This window comes from Miscanthus floridulus, chromosome 14 (assembly GCF_019320115.1).
Source record: "Miscanthus floridulus cultivar M001 chromosome 14, ASM1932011v1, whole genome shotgun sequence".
Taxonomy (NCBI): Eukaryota; Viridiplantae; Streptophyta; class Magnoliopsida; order Poales; family Poaceae; genus Miscanthus; species Miscanthus floridulus.
In genome coordinates, this window is record NC_089593.1 from 77,944,997 (window position 1) to 77,964,436 (window position 19,440).

Below are 19,440 nucleotides of genomic sequence, written 5' to 3' on the forward strand. Positions count from 1 at the left end.
AGCATTAAATGTAGACGAAAATAAAAACTAGTTGCACAGTTTGGTTGGATATTGCGAGACGGACGTTTTGAGCCTAATTAGTCCATGATTGAACACTAATTGCCAAATAAAAACGAAAGTGCTACCGTCACCAAATTTCGCACTTTTCGCGAACTAAACACGCGCTAAAAACTAGTGTCCGAGGAGGTTCTCGCGGAACCTCTAAATACTGCGCGCGCATGCTTTAGCAGACTTCATAAAATAAATGGACCAAACCCAAGTGCTCACGTCGTCCAAAGGTTATCCTCCAGCCCAGAGCCCGTCCTCCAAGCGCAACATCCATTTTAGATGAGTTGGGCCGCCCAAACGATGGAAGAAGGGTGGGAGTAGGCCCAACGGTAACCGTAAACCCTTCTCCTTTTGGTTTGGCTCTTGTCTCTTCTATCCAAATCCCAAAAATTCCGTTTCCCCACCGCCAAATTTCAAAATTCCCACCCACCTTTCCTTCCCCCCATCTCCAGTCGAGCGCTCTCTCCACTCTCCAGTCCCCACCCCGTCGATCTCGCCCCCATCCCATGGACGCCGACGAGATGGACGTCGACCTCGACGGCGCCGGCGGGATGGACTCCCTACCCTCGGCCTCCCCCGCGTCCGCCTCCGGTTCCCTCCCCGCCGTCCTCTCCGAGCTCGCCGCCCTCCACCGCCGCGCGTCCTCCTCCGCCACCTCCCCGCCCCTGTCCCTGCCCTCCATCACATTCCTCTCCTCCGGCCCCGCCGCCGTCGCGCCCATCTTCCCCCGCCTCGCCGAGGCCGGCGTCCCCGCGTCCTCCCTGCTGCCCCCGCTCGAGGCCTCGCTCTCCGCGCACCCGCTCCCCGCCGCCGTCGCCTACCTCCGCCTCCTCCTCGCCCCGGGCTCCCCGCTCCTCGCCCTCTTCTCCCCGCTCCCCTTCCTCTCCCTCCTCCTCGCCATCCGCAAGGCCGCCGCCGCCGCGGCCTCCGCCACCGGAGCCGGCAGCGCCGCCTCCAACCCTAGCTCCGGTTCCGGCGCCGCCTCAGCCGCCAACCCCCGAAAGCGCAAGAACCAGCGCCAGAAGCCGCCGGCGGTCCCGCGGGCGGCGCCGTCGCTGCTCCCGAAGGCGCTCTCCCTGCTCGCCGACGCCGCGGGAAGGCTGCCGCTCGGGGCCCACCCGGACGCCCGGCGGTCGCTCGTCGACACCGCCGCGGAGCTCCCGGCGTTCGACGTCCTCGCCGCCGTCCTTGGATCCGACTACCACGCCGGGGCGGTGCAGGACGTGATACGCGCGCTGGCCCCGGTGGTGCTCTCGGCCACGAAATCTGCGGCACGGGTGGCCGCGGTGCAGTTCCTCGTGAGGAAGTTGGTGCCTTTGGGTGGCGAGGAAGGGGAGGAAGCAGTTAGGAAGGCAGTGGGGTACCTTCCGAGGTACTTGGCCGTGAAGGCGCCGGACAAGGCGGAGGCCAGGGCACTGGCGGTGGAAGCCATAGTCGAGGTGGTACGGGCATTGGACGCTTTGGGAAGGGAGGGATTTGCAGGGTACGTTGTGGCCATGGCAAGGGGCAAGGCAAAGGGACGACTGCTTGCTGTGGATTTGGTCCTTGCCTTGCTACCAGTGCTGTTACCATCTGAAGGGGATGACTGTGATACGGAGGAGGGCTCTTGGGGGCTCAAGTTTCTGCGGCTGTTGGTGGAGAGGTGCTCAGATAGCGTGGGAGGTATTCGAGCTCGGGCGTTGACGAATGCAGCACAGGTGCTTGATGTTTTGTCTGAGAGAGGTGTGGAGGTTGACCGGTTGCAAGAGGTGATGAGGATTGGGGACATGGGGCTTGGGGAATTGCTGAGACGACGCTGCACCGATGATAAGGCTGCTGTGAGGAAGGCTGTGCTTGTGCTCATCACAAAGGCAATCGGTTTGATTGGGAGACCCATCGAGGAGTCTCTTCTTTGTGCAATGGGCGCTGCATGCTCTGATCCATTAGTCAGCATCCGCAAGGCTGCTCTTGCTGCCATCTCAGAGGTGTTTAGGAAATTTCCTGATGAGAAAGTGATGAAAGAGTGGCTTCAGGCCGTGCCTCCACTGGTGATTGATAGTGAGACAAGCATCCAGGAGGAATGTGAAAACCTGTTTCTTGAACTGGTGCTTAACAGGATCTGCCAAGCTGCCAATTCGAAACTAGATGATGATTCCATCACCTTGGAGGAAGTTTTCCCTGAAGGGACACTGGATTTGCTGAAAAGCATCTGTGATGGAGAGGTTGCTCCATGCATAAAGAAGATATGTGCAAGCCTTGGGAAGAAGAAGAAGCTGAAACCACTACTTGCTAGCTCACTGCAGAACATCATAACACTATCTGAATCCTTGTGGTTGAGAAATTGTAAGCCAATCGAAAATTGGACTGCACCTATTGGGTCCTGGTGGCTTCTTTCTGAAGTCTCATCATTCGCGCCAAAATCAGTTGACTGGAAGTTCCTCTCCCACCACTGGAAACTTCTTGACAATGTTGGCCAAGACGACAGAGGTAAAGCTTGTTCTCAAGTGGAACCAAACTCTGCGCTCTGGGCAGTCAATCGTGTGTCACTCTTGCAAACCATTTCAAATGTCTCCATGGAGCTGCCTGTGAAACCTGCAGCAGAATTGGCACAGAGCTTGCTCACAAGGATTGAGGATTTTGATATGAATCTGAGTGAGGTAATCAGTTTGTCAATCCAAAACAATAGTGAGTAGTACACTAATTTGTTTTTGCTACAGTTAAATTTTGAGTTAGCATGGCATTTTATGTTTTTACAATACGAGATCATACTTAATCTGCCAACGAAAAACAATATTAAACCTACTGCACTTTGTATAGCGTGCCCTAATCCTATTGCCCAATCTGCCGAAACCTGGCAAGATGTACTGTTCTGAAGATTTTTTTGGGTAAATCATAATGTTTGGTATGGTAAATCTAGGCCAGCATTTCATAATTATAAAATGAAAACTTTAGGTTCACTGTGCTTGCCAGTGTTGGTATTATAACGATCAGCAATATTTTCTGGTAGGGCGGTCCTTCTAGCTTAGGGCATGTTTGGATCCAGCTTGGTAATAGTTATCAACTGAGAATTAGCAAGAGTGGATCCAAACAGGCAAATGCTAAAAGGTGTGATAGCTACTAGTAAAAACTAGTAAGGTTTTGGTTGCTAGCAAGTGCTAAGGATTAGCATGCTAAAATTAGCACATCCAAACAGAGCCTAGCTGAAACCTCAGTGCAATCACAATATATTGTTTTAAGGCCTGCTTGTTACCTGTTTGGAATCTAGGGTGTACCCAGTGCAGAGAGCTCTCGCTCTGTGCGGGGTCTGGGGAAGGGTGTTAGTGGCAAACCTTACCCTCGTCTGTGCAATGGGAGGAGATCGCGACTCGAACCCGGGACCTTCCGGCGACAAGAATTCAAGATTATCCAGAAACTTTGCTGTTTAGATCATTGATTATCCACATTTTCCCCTCCCCATAGGCCATAGTTCTGCAACAATGTTCATCATGCATTCATCTTATCTTTTTCCTTGATATAGGCTTCTGTGTGTTGTTGGTTTAACTATCTACAATTTTGCCAAAATCGATCTTAATAACAGAAGTAATTCATGTCCATATCTTGAGCATAATTTTTATGCATGCATAAACAGGTTGATGCGCATGTAAAAGCACTGAAAACTTTATGTAAAAGGAAAGCAAAATCAGCTAATGAGGGTGATGCACTGATCCTGAAGTGGGCGCAGCAACTTATCTGTAGTGCTTTTGACATCCTTGGCCAGTACATAAAAGAGGCATCCGAATCAGCCAGGGGTCACAGTTTCGTTACTCCTATGACTGGCAAACGCAAGGGAATGAAACAGACATCTGCATCAAAGTCAACATTACGTGCAGTTGTTGCTGTGTTCACTGTTGGATCACTGATCCTAGCTTGTCCTACTGCTGATGTGAAGGACATCACCCCTTTGCTACACACAATTGTAACTTCTGGAAGTTCTGAGCCAAGGCCAAAAAACCTTGTTGGCGGGACCATTTCTTTCAAAGAGTTAGCTCCATCATTATATATACAAACGTGGGATACATTAGCAAAAATATGCCTTGTAGATGACAAAGTGGCCAAACGGTACATTCCAATTTTTGTTCAGGTATGTACACTGCACAGGTCTCATGATTACTCTTAACAGATATACAGTCAATGTTGCTTCTATGAATCAGGAGCTTGAGAGGAGTGATATGGCTACCCTTCGGAATAATATCATGATTGCGATGGCAGACTTCTATGTCCGTTATACTGCATTGGTTGACTGGTGAGCTTATATTTCTTCATTCATATACACACTGATTAATATCACTATCCTTCCAGAATTTGTCACTGTTTCTTGCAAGCAGATATGCATGTTCCTGTATATCAGAATGTGTTTTTTAGACTTTTTTCTCCCTCAAGAAAAATGAATGTTGCTTATACAGTCACACTTTACTAAATTTATAACTTCAACTTTTTCCACCTTTGCAATGTTTAAGACAATCGGCTGATTCTGACAACTCTTTGGTGAATGAAACGTAGCTGTTTCCCTCTGTTTTCCTTTTTTTGTGTATCTGTCCATTTTCTAAGTTAATGGTCCCAATGAATGATCTTATATATTAATCCATTTAATTCTGATTCTGTATGTTTCCCCAAAAGAAAGTTGAAAAGATATCTCATTTTTTTAAAAGATTCTAGCAACATGCTTGAATTCTTGTCAGATGGTATTGGAGAGGAAGCTGTTAGTCTGTTACTATATATTGGCAGCAGCAGCAGCAACAACAACAACATAGCCTTTCAGTCCCAAGTAAGTTGGGGTAGGCTAGAGTTAAAACCCATCAAGAGCACGAAGTTACGGTTCAGGCACTTTAATAGCTGTTTTCCAGGCACTTTTATTCAAACATAGATCTCTAGATATAACTCAAGCTTTCAAATATCTTTTTATTGCCTCTCTCATGTCAATTTTGGTCTTTCTCTACCTCTTTTCATATTATTAGCTTGGCTTAGGACTCCACAATGCACTGGTGTCTCTGGAGGTCTTATTTGGATATGGTCAAACCACCTCAACCAATGTTGAACAAGCTTTTTTTCAATTGGTGCTACCCCTAAGCGATCACGTATATCATCGTTCTGAACTCGGTCCATTCTTGTGTGACCACAAATCTATTGCAACATACGTATTTCTGCAACACTCAATTGTTGAACATGTCGAATCTTTGTAGGCCAATATTCTGCTCCATACAACATAGCCGGTCTAATCGCCGTTCTATAAAATTTGCCTTTTAGCTTTTGTGGTATCCTCTTGTCACAGAGAATGCTAGAAGCTTGTCGTCACTTGATCCACCCTGTTTTGATTCTATGGCTAACGTCCGCATCAATATCTCTATTCCTCCATAGTATCGATCCCAGATATCGAAAGCTATCCTTCTTAGGCACTACTTGATTTTTCAAACTCACATTTCCCTCCTTCTGTGCAGCTCCGCTAAAGTCGCATCTCATGTATTCGGTTTTAGTTCTGCTCAATCTAAAATCTTTAGACTCAAGGGTCTGTCGCTATAATTCTAGTTTCCTATTTACTCTCGCTTGTCTTTCGTCCACTAACACTACATCATCAGTGAACAACATACACCAAAAGATATCCCCTTGTATGTTCCTGGTAACCTCATCCATTACCAAGGCAAAGAGATACGGGCTTAAGGCTAACTCTTGATGAAGTTCAATTTTAATCAAGAAGTAATCCGTGTTACTATCGTTTGTTCGAACACTAGTCACAACATTGTTGTACATGTCCTTGATGAGGGTCACGTACTTTGATGGGACTTTATGTTTGTTCAAAGCCCACTAAATAACATTTCTTGATATTTTGTCATAAGCCTTCTCTAAGTCAATGAAAACCATGTGGAGGTCATTCTTCTGCTCTCTAAACCGTTCCATAACTTGTCTTATTAAGATTGCTTCTGTGGATGACCTTCCGGGCATGAAACTAAATTGGTTTGTTGATATCTGCGTCGTTCCTCGCAGGCGCTGCTCGATGACTCTCTCCCATAGCTTCATAGTGTGGCTTATCAACTTAATTCCCTGATAATTAGTATAACTTTGGATATCTCCCTTGTTCTTGTAGATTGGTACCAATATGCTTCTTCTCTACTTCTCAGGCATCTTGTTCGATCGAAAGATATTGTTGAACATCTTGGTTAGCTATACTATAGCTATATCCTCGAGACATCTCCACACTATGATTGGATACCATCACGGCTCATCGCTTTGCCCTCTTTCATCCTTTCCAAGACTTCTCTGACCTCCGTTTCTTAAATCCTCCGCACAAAGCGCTTATTAGTGTCATCAAACGAGTCGTCTAGCTAAACGGTGTTCTCGTTCTCACCATTGAACAATTTATCAAAATACTCTTGCCATCTATGTCTGATCTCATTCTTCTTCACCAAGAACTGCTCCCTCTCATCATTTATGCACTTGACTTGATTGAAGTCCCTTGTCTTCCTATCGCGAGCCCTAGCCATCCTATAAATGTGCTTCTCTCCTTCCTTCGTACTCAAACGTTGGTAAAGGTCCTCATAGGCCCGCCCCTTTGCCTCACTCACTGCTTGTTTTGCAGTTTTCTTTGTCACCTTGTACTTCTCTATGTTGTCTGCACATCTGTCATGATACAAGCGCTTATAGCACTCCTTCTTTTCCTTAATAGCCTTTTGCATATCTTCATTCCACCACCAAGTGTCTTTCGAGTCGCATCCGCTCCCTTTGGTCACTCCAAGCAGCTCTGAAGCAACCTTCCAAATGTATGTTGCTATCTTCTCCCACATGCTGTTTGCATCGCCTTCATCCTTCCAAGGGCCTTTTTCAATGACCTTTTCCTTAAAGACCTTTGATGCATCTCCTTCTAATTTCTACCATTTCGTTCTAGCAACCCTAGCTCGTTTGTTCCCACGAGCTTGCACCAAAAAGTGGAAGTCAGCCACCACCGGCTTGTGTTGAGCGACCACACATTCTCCAGGTATCACCTTACAGTCCACGCATGTTCGTTTATCCCTCCTTATAAGAACAAAGTCGATTTAACTAAAGTACTGGCCGCTACTAAAGGTCACTAAATGGGACTGTCTCTTACGAAAGAAAGTGTTAGCTATTTTCAGATCAAAAGCTATAGCAAAGTCTAAGATTTCCTCTCCCTCCTGGTTCCTACTACCATATTCGAAACCCCATGAACCGCCTCGAAACCTGCACTTGATGTACCTACATGGCCATTAAGATCATCTCCTATAAAGAGCTTCTCGTTACTAGGGACAGCTCTAACCAAGTGATCTAAGCCTTTCCAGAAAAGCCGCTTAACACTCTCATCATGGCCTACTTGGGGGGCATACGCACTAATTACGTTTAAAACCATATCACTAATGACAAGTTTAACTAAGATGATCCTAACCCCTTTTCTTCTCACCTCCACCACACCATCCTTGAGGCTCTTATCAATCAAAACTCATACTCCATTTTTATTTGAAGTTGTCCCTGTGTACGAGAGTTTGAAGCCGGTATTGTCCACCTCCTTCATCTTCTACCCCTTCCATTTAGTCTCTTGGACGCATAAGATATTTACACGCCTCCTAACCACTGTGTCCATTAACTCTCTTAACTTACCCGTAAGGGACCCAACATTTCAGCTACCTAAACGGATCCTAGTTGGCTCGGCTAGCTTTCTTGCCCTTCGCACCCGCCGAGGTAGGTGTGAAGACCCTTACTCATTTTGCACCACATCCGGGCGCCGATATGGCGCGCCACTAAGGATGCGACGACCCGATCCTTGCTCACTTGACACCGTGCCCAGATCGCAACACGGTGCGTCACAGGGGTGACGACCCGACCCTTGCTCATTTAACACCATACCGGGTTCCGACATGACGCGTCGCCAAGAGGGTTACGCCCCAACAGGATTCTTTTGGGTTGCATCTCCATAAAAGTGGCTAAGCTAAAAGAGAAGGATTGTGTTAGGCATTGGCTCGCCACGCCTAACACAACCCTTCTCTTTTACCAGGGCTTGGGATCTGTTATGCTGGGACACCAAAGACTCCCCACCATAGGCGGAGTTATTATATATTGGCAATTAAGGTTAATGATGTAAAATTGTCCTCCCATATGCTAGTTGTTCTGTGGCTTCCAGATCCAGAAATAGTAAATAGATTTTTGTAAAGACTATTTTATCGGTTATATTTCACAGATTTATGAAGAAGATATTTCATATATTTATTTTTCCAATTAGTTAAAGTCTTATTTGCTCATGTGTTTAACTGATCTCTCCTTTATGATGTTTCTGCAGTTATATGTCAAAAATAACAAAATCACTACGTGATCCCTGTGAAGTAGTACGGAGACAAACATTTATCCTACTCTCTAAGTTGCTGCAGGTGCTAATCACTTCTGTAACGCTTTGTTTTGAATATTGGGTCATGGTTACTGAGATTGCTATTTTGTCCAGAGGGACTATGTAAAGTGGAGAGGGGCTCTCTTCCTTCGGTTTCTGCCATCTTTAGTTGATGAGTCTGAGAAGATTAGGCATTTGGCTGACTACCTTTTTGGGAACATCTTAAAAGGTATTTATTTTTGTACTAAACTTTTCTTGTTTTATTAAGTCATTGATTAACATCTGCTTAAATTTTGCAGCTAAAGCGCCACTCCTTGCATATAATAGTTTTATTGAAGCTATATATGTTCTAAACGATTGCACTGGACACGGTGTATATAGCGACTCTCAGTCTCAGGGAAGTTCAGACAAAAGACCTGCCCTTTTTGCAATTCGGTAAAACAACTCAAACTGTTCTCCTTAGTCCTTGCAAGGAAGATGCTTCATCCCTAGCTTTCATTTTTTTTTTTTTTTGCAGTGGCACTGATGAAAGATCGAGATCAAAACGAATGCACATTTATGTCTCTTTGCTGAAACAAATGGCACCAGAGCACCTTTTAGCCACGTCGGCCAAGTTATGTGCTGAGATCTTGGCAGCTGTTTGTGATGGATTGCTCAGTGTTGATGATGCTGGTGGAAGGGCTGTACTTCAGGTGGGGATCAATATCTTCAGAACTCAGATGGTTTTATGCCAATATGAACTGAGAAAAGTATCTTGGATATCGAGTACCTAGATAGTAGATACAACCATTGACGTCGATGAGTGCTTATAGCCTGATTGTCACTTGACTGACCTGCAATGTGCACATGCAGCCTGGGTTTTGAATTTTCGATTCATGCTTATGGTACATGCTTAGTGTGTTAAATAATTAATTAGGAGAGCTAAATAGCCTTGTATGCTGCTATTTTTCCATAGTTTTGATGATTTAGTTTTTCTCAACAGGATGCTCTGCAGATACTGGCTTGCAAGGAGATGCGCATCCACCCCAACATCTTGTCAGAGAATTCCGAGATGGACGAGGAAGGTGGCGAGGGCGGGGGAATGGCCAGTGCACTCCTGGCGGCCAAAGGGAGGGCGGTGACCCAGGTGGCAAAGAAGAACCTGATCCAGATCGCGGTCCCGATCTTCATCGAGCTGAAGCGGCTGCTGGAGAGCAAGAACAGCCCGCTGATCGGGTGCCTGATGGAGTGCCTGCGCGCCCTGCTCAAGGACTACAAGAACGAGATGGATGAGATCCTGGTGGCGGACAAGCAGCTGCAGCGCGAGCTCCTCTACGACATGCAGAAGTACGAGGCAGGCAAGGGGAAGGGCAAGGTTGCCACGCAGGCCGAGGCCGAGGCTGGTCCCAGCGGCACCGGCAGGTCCACGGCTGGTGAGTCTGCGAGAGCCACTGTCAGGTCGGTGCTGAAGGAGGTGAACCTGAAGGCGCCAACGCCGCCGCTGCACTCGATGAGCGTGCCCAAGGTGAAGTCCATTCTGGGCAGTGCTGGGCCGGGCTCTCGCCGCCCCGATGTCCTCGAGTCGGTCCGGCGGCTTCAGCCGTTTGAGTCGGACGATGAGAGTTAGCATGCGTCCGCTTTGATGCCAGCACATTTCCGCTGTTGGACTTGGCCTGGTCTGGTCTGATGTTCGTTTTAGTATGACGACGACGACTGAGTAGGAGATTAAGGCATTAAGCTCATTTTCTCAACGAGGCTTTCGCCGACTTGCGCTGTATATATAATAATTAGGGACTGACTAGATAACTGTTGACAGATTTATCACCCCCAAAATCTGTCAAATTATGGACAAATCAACAGCTGACCCGTCAGCCAAGAAAAAATGACAGATTTTCATATACTAAATCTGTCAGATTTTGCACCACAGGTTACAAAATAGACAAAAGATCCAAAACCTGTTATATCCAACAATCAAAACATTTAGAAGAAATCTGTCTGTCCACGCACCAGCTGCAGCAGGTCCAGCTCCACTCCCAGCCTCAGCAGCAGGAAATAATCATCAGTCAATCAGCTTTGATCTACAAAATGACAAGGAAATAATCATCAGTCAATCAACAAGCACCAGGAAACACCATAATAAGTTGCCCAGAATAGACAGATTTTCAACACACAAGTATAAGTATATTTGTCGAGTGACCCTTTTCATATGCAACCAAATGCTATTACTAATTTTACTATAATATCATCTCATCTAGAAAGAATGATTCCTGATTGCTGAAAGGTTTTGTTTTTCTGACATTGCTTCCAAATTGTTTCTGGTAATACTGCTACCATCGAGAAAAGAAATTTGATACCTCTTGATCCAACATTTTCCAGTGATGTGTCAAATCAAAGAGATGTTTTAGAGTTCCATGTTTGTGTTTGCCTACGGTTCAGGCCCCTAGTACTCCCAACAGTACACATGTGCTTATCCTCCTCTTCTGGGCTCTTCTGCAGAGAACAAGTTCACAAAAGGAATTAACTTTAGAAATGTTCAGTTAACTTTCTGAATGATCAGGGTTGCAATGTGCCAACCATAATATTGGTTGGATGAGCCAAGTTGTCCTTGAGGAAGCTCTTGAACTCTTGGAAGTTCTCTGTCGTCCGCTAGTGCCCGCTGAGAGGCCAAATCACCTGACACACAAAAAAACAAATCTGCCTCACCAAAAAGACATCTAACAAACTGGTTGTTGAAAAAAAGTGAAACTGAATATTTGCTCATACTAGAATGGTAACAGATTGATAGATACCTTCAAAGTTCCATTCTCAACAACCAATCGCCCAACAGTACAAAGTGGCTCCTATGGCAAGTAAGCTAGAGTGTTAAAATGTTTCCTTTTTCTTCTGCATTTGAAGTTAAAAATTAAAACCTGTCCACTCACATGAGTATACCTGAAATGGGCATCTAACTTTTACATTGCAACACACAAAAATAAAAAAGGCAAACCAAATGATCATACCTACAAACAAGCTTAGATATACCAAAATTCAGAGAAATTTAATCTTTACACATTGAGAGCAAATGACATTCAATTGTCAGAGCCACCATTTTCTCAAAAGCACCTGGGCAAAGATAGAAAATGACGACACTCCAAAAACAGAAATAGGACCACCCAAAAAAAGGCCCACAAAAAAAAACCAATCTCCATACTCTCTTGGTCCTTGAAAAAGAAAAAAGGCAACAAACAAAAGCAACCAGTACAACAGATCTGCAGATATAATCATAAAGTGCTGCCTACAAAAAACATATCGTTTACCTGAAAAACAAAATGCAGCTAGCAAACACATCTACAAAAATGCCAGCTTCTTAGCAAAATCGCCACCCCAAAAAAAGGTTGACATGACACAGATAATAACCACAAAGATTGATTCAAAAAAACATACACATGTTAAGCAACTGCAGATAATCAGTTCAAAGCAACCTCAGCAACTAGAAACCAGTCACACAAAGACACACGCACACACAAACCAAATCTAGCACCCACAAAAAACAAACACAACCAGAAAACAGACACAACCCCACTCACACACCCCAAAGCTAGCATACAAATGTACAGAGCTCTAACCTGGGTAAGCAGAGTTTCATCAGTAGGGAGCTAAAGATCCTCCTTGGTGCCTCCACTTTCAGTCAGCAAGGCTGACCTGCGTTATGTGTTGACCAAGTACAGAGTTAAAAAAGAAAATCAACACGAGCAGTTTTTCATCTGTGAATATAAGAGTCAAAAAAGAAGCATACAAATCCATCCTCAGATATATCAATCAGCTGGCAGTAATCTGAAATGTGGGGAGTAACACTTGATCAAATAAAAATCTCTAGTAGCAAACAAGCTACTGAGAACTACAGATATAGCTCAAGCAACTAAGTAGCAAACACCAGATATGAAGTATCAGCACATGCTCACCCCCCCCCCCCCCCCCCCCCCTGCTTCCTTTTCTTTGAAACCTTGGATGGTAGGCGATTACCATAGCTATCACAACACAGTGCTGATTCGCCAAAACAACCTACAAATCGTCAAATTAAAATGCAGCTGGCTCAAAAGATGTAACAAAAGGAAGTAGCTTCACACTGAACTTGTACAATTTCACCGCATTCAGTTACCTGAGACTCAGATTGGCACTGCTGCTCGTCATTTGAAACAGCATCTTCCTGAAAGCCATTAGCGTCAGACCGCACGGTGAGCATACCCCATCCATTTCGAGATAAAAAAAAAACAAGTTCAGCAAGGAAAGCCTCTGTGCTTATACAGAGGCTGTACTTGAAACCTGTCAAAACAGAAGAGCATCACAAGAATCAACACAGAAGAGCTAGATTGTGGCAAGTCCACAATACATCAAATAGAGTGAGTGAGTGAGTGAGAGAGAGAGAACACCCACACGCAGACACAAACACACCCAGTAAACAATAACACCCACAAAGACACACACACACACCCAAACAGAGACACACACACTAACAAATTAATCAATAGCAGCAAAGCAGCAGCAACTGAAATGTTCAGAAACTGCATTTGATGCTGCTGCTGATCAGTAGCAGCCCAATCAGCAGCAGCAACTTAAAAAACAACCCAGGAAAAAAAACAAATAACTTTGGGGCCCTTAAAAGGCAAAATACAAACACAAATAACTGACACATCAAAAAAATTAAGCCGCAAAAACAAACCCAAAATAAAAGCCCAGAAAAACACAGAACCACAAAAAAAAAACCACACGTACACAGAAAAAATGCACACCCATCCACACACACAAAAAAAACGACACACACACACAAACAGAGGGAGAGAGAGAGGCACAGAAAAAGATACACATGCACCCACACAGAAAAAGAACACACACAAACACAATCATAAGGCAAAGGACAAAAAAGAACTACAGCTAAAAAAACAAACCTTCAAAGACACAAACACCCAAACACATAAAGAAAGCCCAAACACCCAAAAAAAACCCACCCACACACACACACAACAGAAAAAAAAAAACCTGAAACAACTATAAAAGCAGAAGAAAAAAACCTAAAACAGCAGAAATGCAGATCTGCTATAACCAAAACAAAAAAAGAAAAGAAAAAGAAAAAGAAAACAAAACATCACCACAAAAGAAAAAAAATCAAAAAAGGCCCACAAGAAAAAGCCCATAAAAACTAACAACACATCACCACAAAAATATGACAAAAGTTACCAAGTTCAGTGAGTCTATCAGCACAAATGCACAAATATCTCAAAAAAGACCTTTCAGATGTGTACAAGACAAAAAGCATGTAGATATACCGCAGAAAACATTCAGTCGGGCAGATAAAAAGACATCTACAAAAGCATCCAATTTTCTAAAAATAATAAATTGCTCACTCACCTTAATCCTTTGCAAGGTCCTCACCATATTAGGGGTCATCTTAGTTCTCAGGTGCTTCAAAACCTGCCACAGCAATAAAAATGAGAGAAAATAAAAGATATATTGCATCAACAAAAACAAAAATAATATACAAACCTACTTCTTATACATGTCAAACAACAAATCATGAAGACCATCAAATGGGACACTCGCCATTGCCACTCCACCTGTCCAGGAACACAGCTAACCAAAATCAGCAAAACTATTCTTTAATAAGATGTAAGAAATTGCGAAATGAATAAGTTATCTTATTGAATTGCAAACAGAAAAGCCTGATATCAGCACTAGCAAGTCCAGGAACACAATGTGCAAATTAAAAAAGCAATGGCCATTGAATCACTATATCAAATCAAGCAAACATAAGCAGATATACTTTCCATTATCAACTCTAAAAAACAGAGTCATGCAGGACGTCACAAACTCATCCTAGTCATAGTTTTTAACTAGACCCAATCTGTTTCCAGCTGTCAAAACCAGACGTACGTACACCAAAAATAGCATGGACAAAAGCAGACACAAGCTCAAATGGATGCTACTACTGATATTGCTCAACTTGTAAAAATGACAGACCAAGAAAAAACATACACGAGAAAATGGCAATGAGATCCCAGAGTTAGACGCACAGCAGATCTCACATCCAGCTGAAATTCAACAGCAGAAGAGTCTGAGATTTAGCAGTGTAATTATCTTCAGATATCACAAATTAATAACACTAATACAGTATGATACAAGCAATAGTTGTACTCATCATTGAAATGATGTGAAGCGGTGTGAAAAATGATGTGAAGCAGTTAGAACAAGCAAAAAAGCAGTTCACAAGATTTTCAGACTGACTAATCATATTTTCAACAGACAAATCTAAAGGTTTTAATCACTCAAGAAAGTAACTAAACAGAGTAAGTAATGATGACATGCACTATTGCTAGAAATTAGCAAGCATTGCGACGAATAGGGATGCCCATTCAGCCATATCAATTTTCACATTGGGGGCAGACGGAAAATGCTACAGACTACAAATCCATTAACAAGAATCTACTAGCTTCCATCAGATCACTGGAACTGAGCCAACAACATACAAATCGTAATTGCATGGTTAAATTCACACATGAACAAAACAAAGAAAAACAACCCAAGCTATGCTCGATCAATACAAAGAAAGCAAACGACAAGCAAGGAAGAGCATCCCAGCTGCTATGCTAGAACACGTCGACAACAGTGCAAACAACCTTCATTGGACTGCAGATCACATAAAAAGCTAGCACATACATGATTCAGGTGCATCCCAAGCATATATATTCATCAAACAGATGCATACATGTCATTCCAGGGAGGAGAGTTATAGAGCAATCGCATTGGGCGTAGCACAGAAATTTTCAGTCAGTGAAAATATAGTCAGCCTACACGTCTGTTAAACTTGAAATTTACAGATTAATATGTTTCGCTAACAGCAGTGGTTAGCTTCTGAAATTTGAACTCGTGGAAAAAAAATGAAACAACAAAGGGAGCAGTATCACTAACAGCAGCAGTGAACACTGAATCTGAAACGAATTCTAAACTCCGGACTGCATGCACAACTCAGCACGGGACACAGAAGCAGCCGGACGGATTTCTAAATTCTAACTAAGATGAGCGATGTCGACCTCGTCAGGGATCTTGAAGGTGGCCGCCGCACCGAACTTCTTCGTCCCGTCCTCCCACTCGTCCTCGTCCTCCAGGCTGTTGGCGCCGCACCATCGCCACCCCCTCTCCCCCAGCGCCCCACCGCACACACAGAGTTCCTCGCCGGCTACCGAAAACCCAACGCAAAATAGAATATCTCGATCCAGATCTACTACTATGCATCCACCGACGACGCTGACCATCAGCAACAAAAACAAAATCAACGAACAACCCTGCGAAAGAACAAATTACAATTACAAAATTGAGGGGAGCGGCGGGCAAAGACAGCGCCTCAACGGCAGATCGCACAGCTCGGTGGAACGACCGCCGAAGTCCGACCACCACTCGCCTGCGCCCCACCCACAGCCAGCCATAGCTTAGCGCAGCAGCCGCCGATCGAATAGCCTGGCGACTGGCACGGCGCAAGCGAGCGGAAGAGACGCGGAAGTGGCGGATGTGGGATGCGGGATAGGGGGCTAAAACAATAGAGACGTTGATTTGTACGAAGATTTAACGGTGAAATCAAATTTTTGTCACAGTAATTAGCATTAAAATCAAAAAATTAGGGGGGGCTGGAGCCCCCCAGCCCCCCCTTTGGATCCGCCACTCGGAAGAGCGGTGCGGCGCAAGCGAGCGAGCCGAAACGACCAGAGAGCGGAGTGGAGCGGTGCGGCAAGTCCCCCGGCGCAAGGGAAGCAGCGGCGAGGGCCTTGCGCCCACTGCCTGCGCCGGCGCGCGTGCGAGAAACCGACGGAATCGGAGAGGAATGGGAAAAACGTGGTGGGAGATGAAAAGACAGGGGTGGGCGCGGATTTCGAAAATAACGGGTAAGCGGCTTTCAAAGGCAGACCCGTTAGCGTGGCGGACCCGTCAGTAAACCCAAACAGCCGCTCGAATCTCAAAACAAATCAACGGCCCAAAATTTGACAGATAAATAACAACAAAATCTGTTGACAGATAAATAGCAAAATTCTAATAATTATTACATATTTTTGTAACCCAACAATGAGAATTGTCCTTAAATTAAATATAAGGGTGTGTCGGTCGCCCAATACATTGCATATCCATCTGGCGATGGTGAGATCCATTGGATCCTAATCCAACGTGCAGTTGTCATCTTCAACCTCCTAACTCGCCTGGTCTTCTTCCTCGTCGGCGGCCGCACTCTTGTCCTCGTACTCGCCCTAGCCTCGGGCACTACCGAACCCTAGCGCTCGCGGTGGCCACCTTCTTCCCCTCCCCCTCCGGCTATGGCGAGCTCTGGTAGTGACAACCTTCCTCTGGCCATGGCGCCCCCGCCCCTACCTGGCCCGGGCGCCACCACTGTCGCCAGGACCCCTAAGCTACCCGGCCTCCTTCCCCACCGCCTGGCTGACCTGCCTCCCCCCGGCCAGGCCCTTCTATACCCGCTGGAGTTTTGGAAGATGAGACAGAGAACTCGCCGGAACCCTAATGAGCAGATCTAGGAGGAGGAGGAGGAGAAAGCCGCCTACCTCACCGGAGCCGCCGCCACTGCAGGAGCTGAACCCGCCACCACTGGAGCTGGACCCGCTAGAACCCCAAGTCGGCGCGGGTGGGGCGCGGGCACGTGGAGGAGCTGGTTGGACGCCGGAGAGGATCTTGCGCGCGCGCGCGAGAGAGAGAGAGAGAGAGAGAGAGAGAGAGAGAGAGAGAGAGAGAGGCGGGGAGATAAGTCATGGTGCGGGAGGACGGAGGAGCAGGGTGTGTGACGGGGCGTGGAAGGAGCTCCGTTGGCTTGGGCTGGGTGACTGACGGATAAGCCAGTTATCAGTCACCCGATGTGGAGTATTTATGTAAATATAAAGGATTTGGAGTTCAAAATTGTATTATGAGTCCTTATACTCCTCTCCTGTGTCTTTTTTAGCAGAAAATACTGATTCCTTTTAAACATGACATTCATTCAAATCAGTGAGCCGGTGACTAAAGAAAGTAACAACTAAACTACTCTGTCCATTCTAATTAGTGAGGTAATGTTCCAAAAAAAATTAGCGAGAGGTAAGATGATTTTTTTTGTTAGAATTCTTATTTTGTTTGAAAATCACTTGAATACTTAAAGAGTACGTGAACGGACTAGAACGGTCATGAGCCAAAAGAGACGAACAAAAGAAGGCCACGCAAAACAAGGCTCCTAACCTGGCAAAACAGAAAAAAAACACTTAACCGGCCTGTTCGCTGGTTGGTTTCTGGGCTGGTTTAAGCTGGCTGGTGCTGGTTTATTGTGAGAGAAAAACACTGTTGACTGGCTGGTTTGGGCTGGCTGAAACCAACAACATCTTCTAGCAATAAGCGCTGGTAGGTGTTTTGCTCCCCCTATGATCCACAGTTCAATTTGGTTAATGATCTTGCTGATGAGATGCGAGGACGACACTTCCACATGGTTGAAATTCTCGTATTTCTTTTGTTCCAAATCTTCCAAAAGACTAAGATGAGCAACAGGAGGAGGCCTGCTGAGGAGATGGCTTTGGATCCACGGCCATCCAACAATGGAATGGTGGAGAGAAACGTCTTGGGACCAATTGCTCGGGTGCAAAACTTGGTTGGCAAGCCATATTGCCAAAGCCTCCCAAATGCGTGTAGTAGTAATGCATATTTTTATTAGAGCTAATATAAATCAATTTTAAAGAAAAAAACACCAGGCGTGTTTGATTGCTAGCCACACTGCACCTTAGCCAAATTTGACCAAATTGGCAAGTGTTTGGTTGACTACTAAATTTAGATTAGATTTTTTGGGCTCTAGGTGTCATAGAGTAAAAAGGTATGGCAAGATTCCTTTAGACATATGACAAAGTATGACACCAAATTTACCAGCTACACTCTTTGTGTTGTATAAGGTTAGTTGTAGTAAACAATGACTGAAAACCACATAGCCCCCACCTTCTCTAAGTCGACAATTTCAGGCTACTTCACCCCTTTTTCCTAAGCCACATTGATGAGGGTATAAACCAAACATAGCTAAGAGCTGAGTATTTGAGGTTAGTTATCTTGGAGACATTCATGAAAGATTTGAGCTCATTATACATGATCGCTTTATTTATGCATTTTGTTGGTGCTTGATGTAGAGATAAGACTAGTTGCTAACTTGTTGTGTCTCTTGTTCATTACAGTACAACTTTGTCAACCGTAGAAGCTGGAAATATTCATTCGACCAGTGTTGGCAAAGTGAATGAAATGGCTGCAGGTCATGGATGGATCTAGGTGACATATTATGAGGAATGGCGCACAATCTTTACGTATATTTGCATGCATACTTTTATTCTATGCTAGGTTTACTTTAAATTAATCATCAAGTTCGTGCTTATTCCAGAATGAACATGAGCCTCAATATGTACCTCTCATGTTACGGTTGCAGTTGAATTGAGAACTTGTAATATACGTTAGAATTTACAACTACTATAGATCTGACTTTCACTGTCGGCTTCATCACTGTCGGATTTTAAGAAACCGACAGTGGCACTATCATTGCCGGTTTTTTGCTAAAACCGACACTGATATGACCAACCGACACTGATATTGGGCCATCAATGTCGATTTGTAGCTAAAACCGACATTGATACTATCACTGTCGGTTCTAACCAAGAACCGACACTGATATTGGGTCATATGGTACGGGAAAACTTTCATAACTTTCTCATATGATGTTCGATGAAGACGAACTTTATATCAAAGTTGTAGTACTTGACGAGATACAACTTTGTAATTCAAACTTTTTTGATTTGAGATCGTTTGGATGTCCAAATACACACCACAAGATTTTGTAGAGTCAAAGGAGTCCAGATACTCCATAGTCATAAGTGAATGTGTAGTGGTAGTTAAGAATCTCAGATGTAGAAGTAACCAAAACAAAAGTTGTAGATATTGAAAGTTATGCAACTTTGTAGTTTACAAGTTTCTTATTTGAATTCATTATGATGTCACTCTATTTAATTCGCAAGATTTCATAAAAGTTAATACCAACTAAAGGCATATGT

General features: G+C 44.6%; 1 protein-coding gene and 1 long non-coding RNA gene across 15 annotated transcripts; one reads left to right on the forward strand and one right to left on the reverse strand.

The window, feature by feature from the left end:
• The first annotated feature begins 278 nt into the window (after positions 1–278).
• On the forward strand, positions 279–9,997 carry LOC136504549 (condensin-2 complex subunit CAP-D3-like). Its single transcript, XM_066499485.1, has 8 exons — positions 279–2,684; positions 3,656–4,147; positions 4,218–4,309; positions 8,345–8,432; positions 8,504–8,618; positions 8,689–8,824; positions 8,907–9,081; positions 9,372–9,997. The coding sequence occupies exons 1-8, from the start codon at positions 555–557 to the stop codon at positions 9,993–9,995; spliced, it is 3,852 nt and encodes a 1,283-aa protein (XP_066355582.1). The 5' UTR covers positions 279–554; the 3' UTR covers positions 9,996–9,997.
• A 156-nt stretch (positions 9,998–10,153) lies between these two features.
• LOC136504550 (uncharacterized) lies at positions 10,154–15,961 on the reverse strand. Of its 14 annotated transcripts, none has more exons than XR_010770919.1 (12): positions 15,433–15,961; positions 14,378–14,433; positions 13,889–13,959; positions 13,754–13,816; positions 12,507–12,670; positions 12,371–12,409; positions 12,144–12,181; positions 11,974–12,049; positions 11,158–11,208; positions 10,943–11,041; positions 10,723–10,858; positions 10,154–10,446 (listed from the first exon to the last, which is right to left on the reverse strand). It is a non-coding gene; the product is annotated as an uncharacterized lncRNA (long non-coding RNA). The 14 variants fall into 14 exon arrangements; XR_010770915.1 differs by having other exon boundaries at positions 10,158–10,446; positions 12,507–12,554; positions 15,433–15,957; XR_010770922.1 differs by having other exon boundaries at positions 10,161–10,446; positions 12,507–12,554; positions 13,893–13,959; positions 15,743–15,955.
• Between the last annotated feature and the right edge of the window lie 3,479 nt (positions 15,962–19,440).

What these genes read in the sequence shown, in the direction of transcription:
- LOC136504549 (XM_066499485.1), top strand. Translation starts at nt 555, where the DNA reads ATGGACGCCGACGAGATGGACGTCGACCTCGACGGCGCCGGCGGGATG. An exon ending in TATACTGCATTGGTTGACTG is followed by an intron (nt 4,310 to 8,344) that starts GTGAGCTTATAT and finishes ATGTTTCTGCAG; the next exon opens with TTATATGTCAAAAATAACAA. An exon ending in TACTCTCTAAGTTGCTGCAG is followed by an intron (nt 8,433 to 8,503) that starts GTGCTAATCACT and finishes TATTTTGTCCAG; the next exon opens with AGGGACTATGTAAAGTGGAG.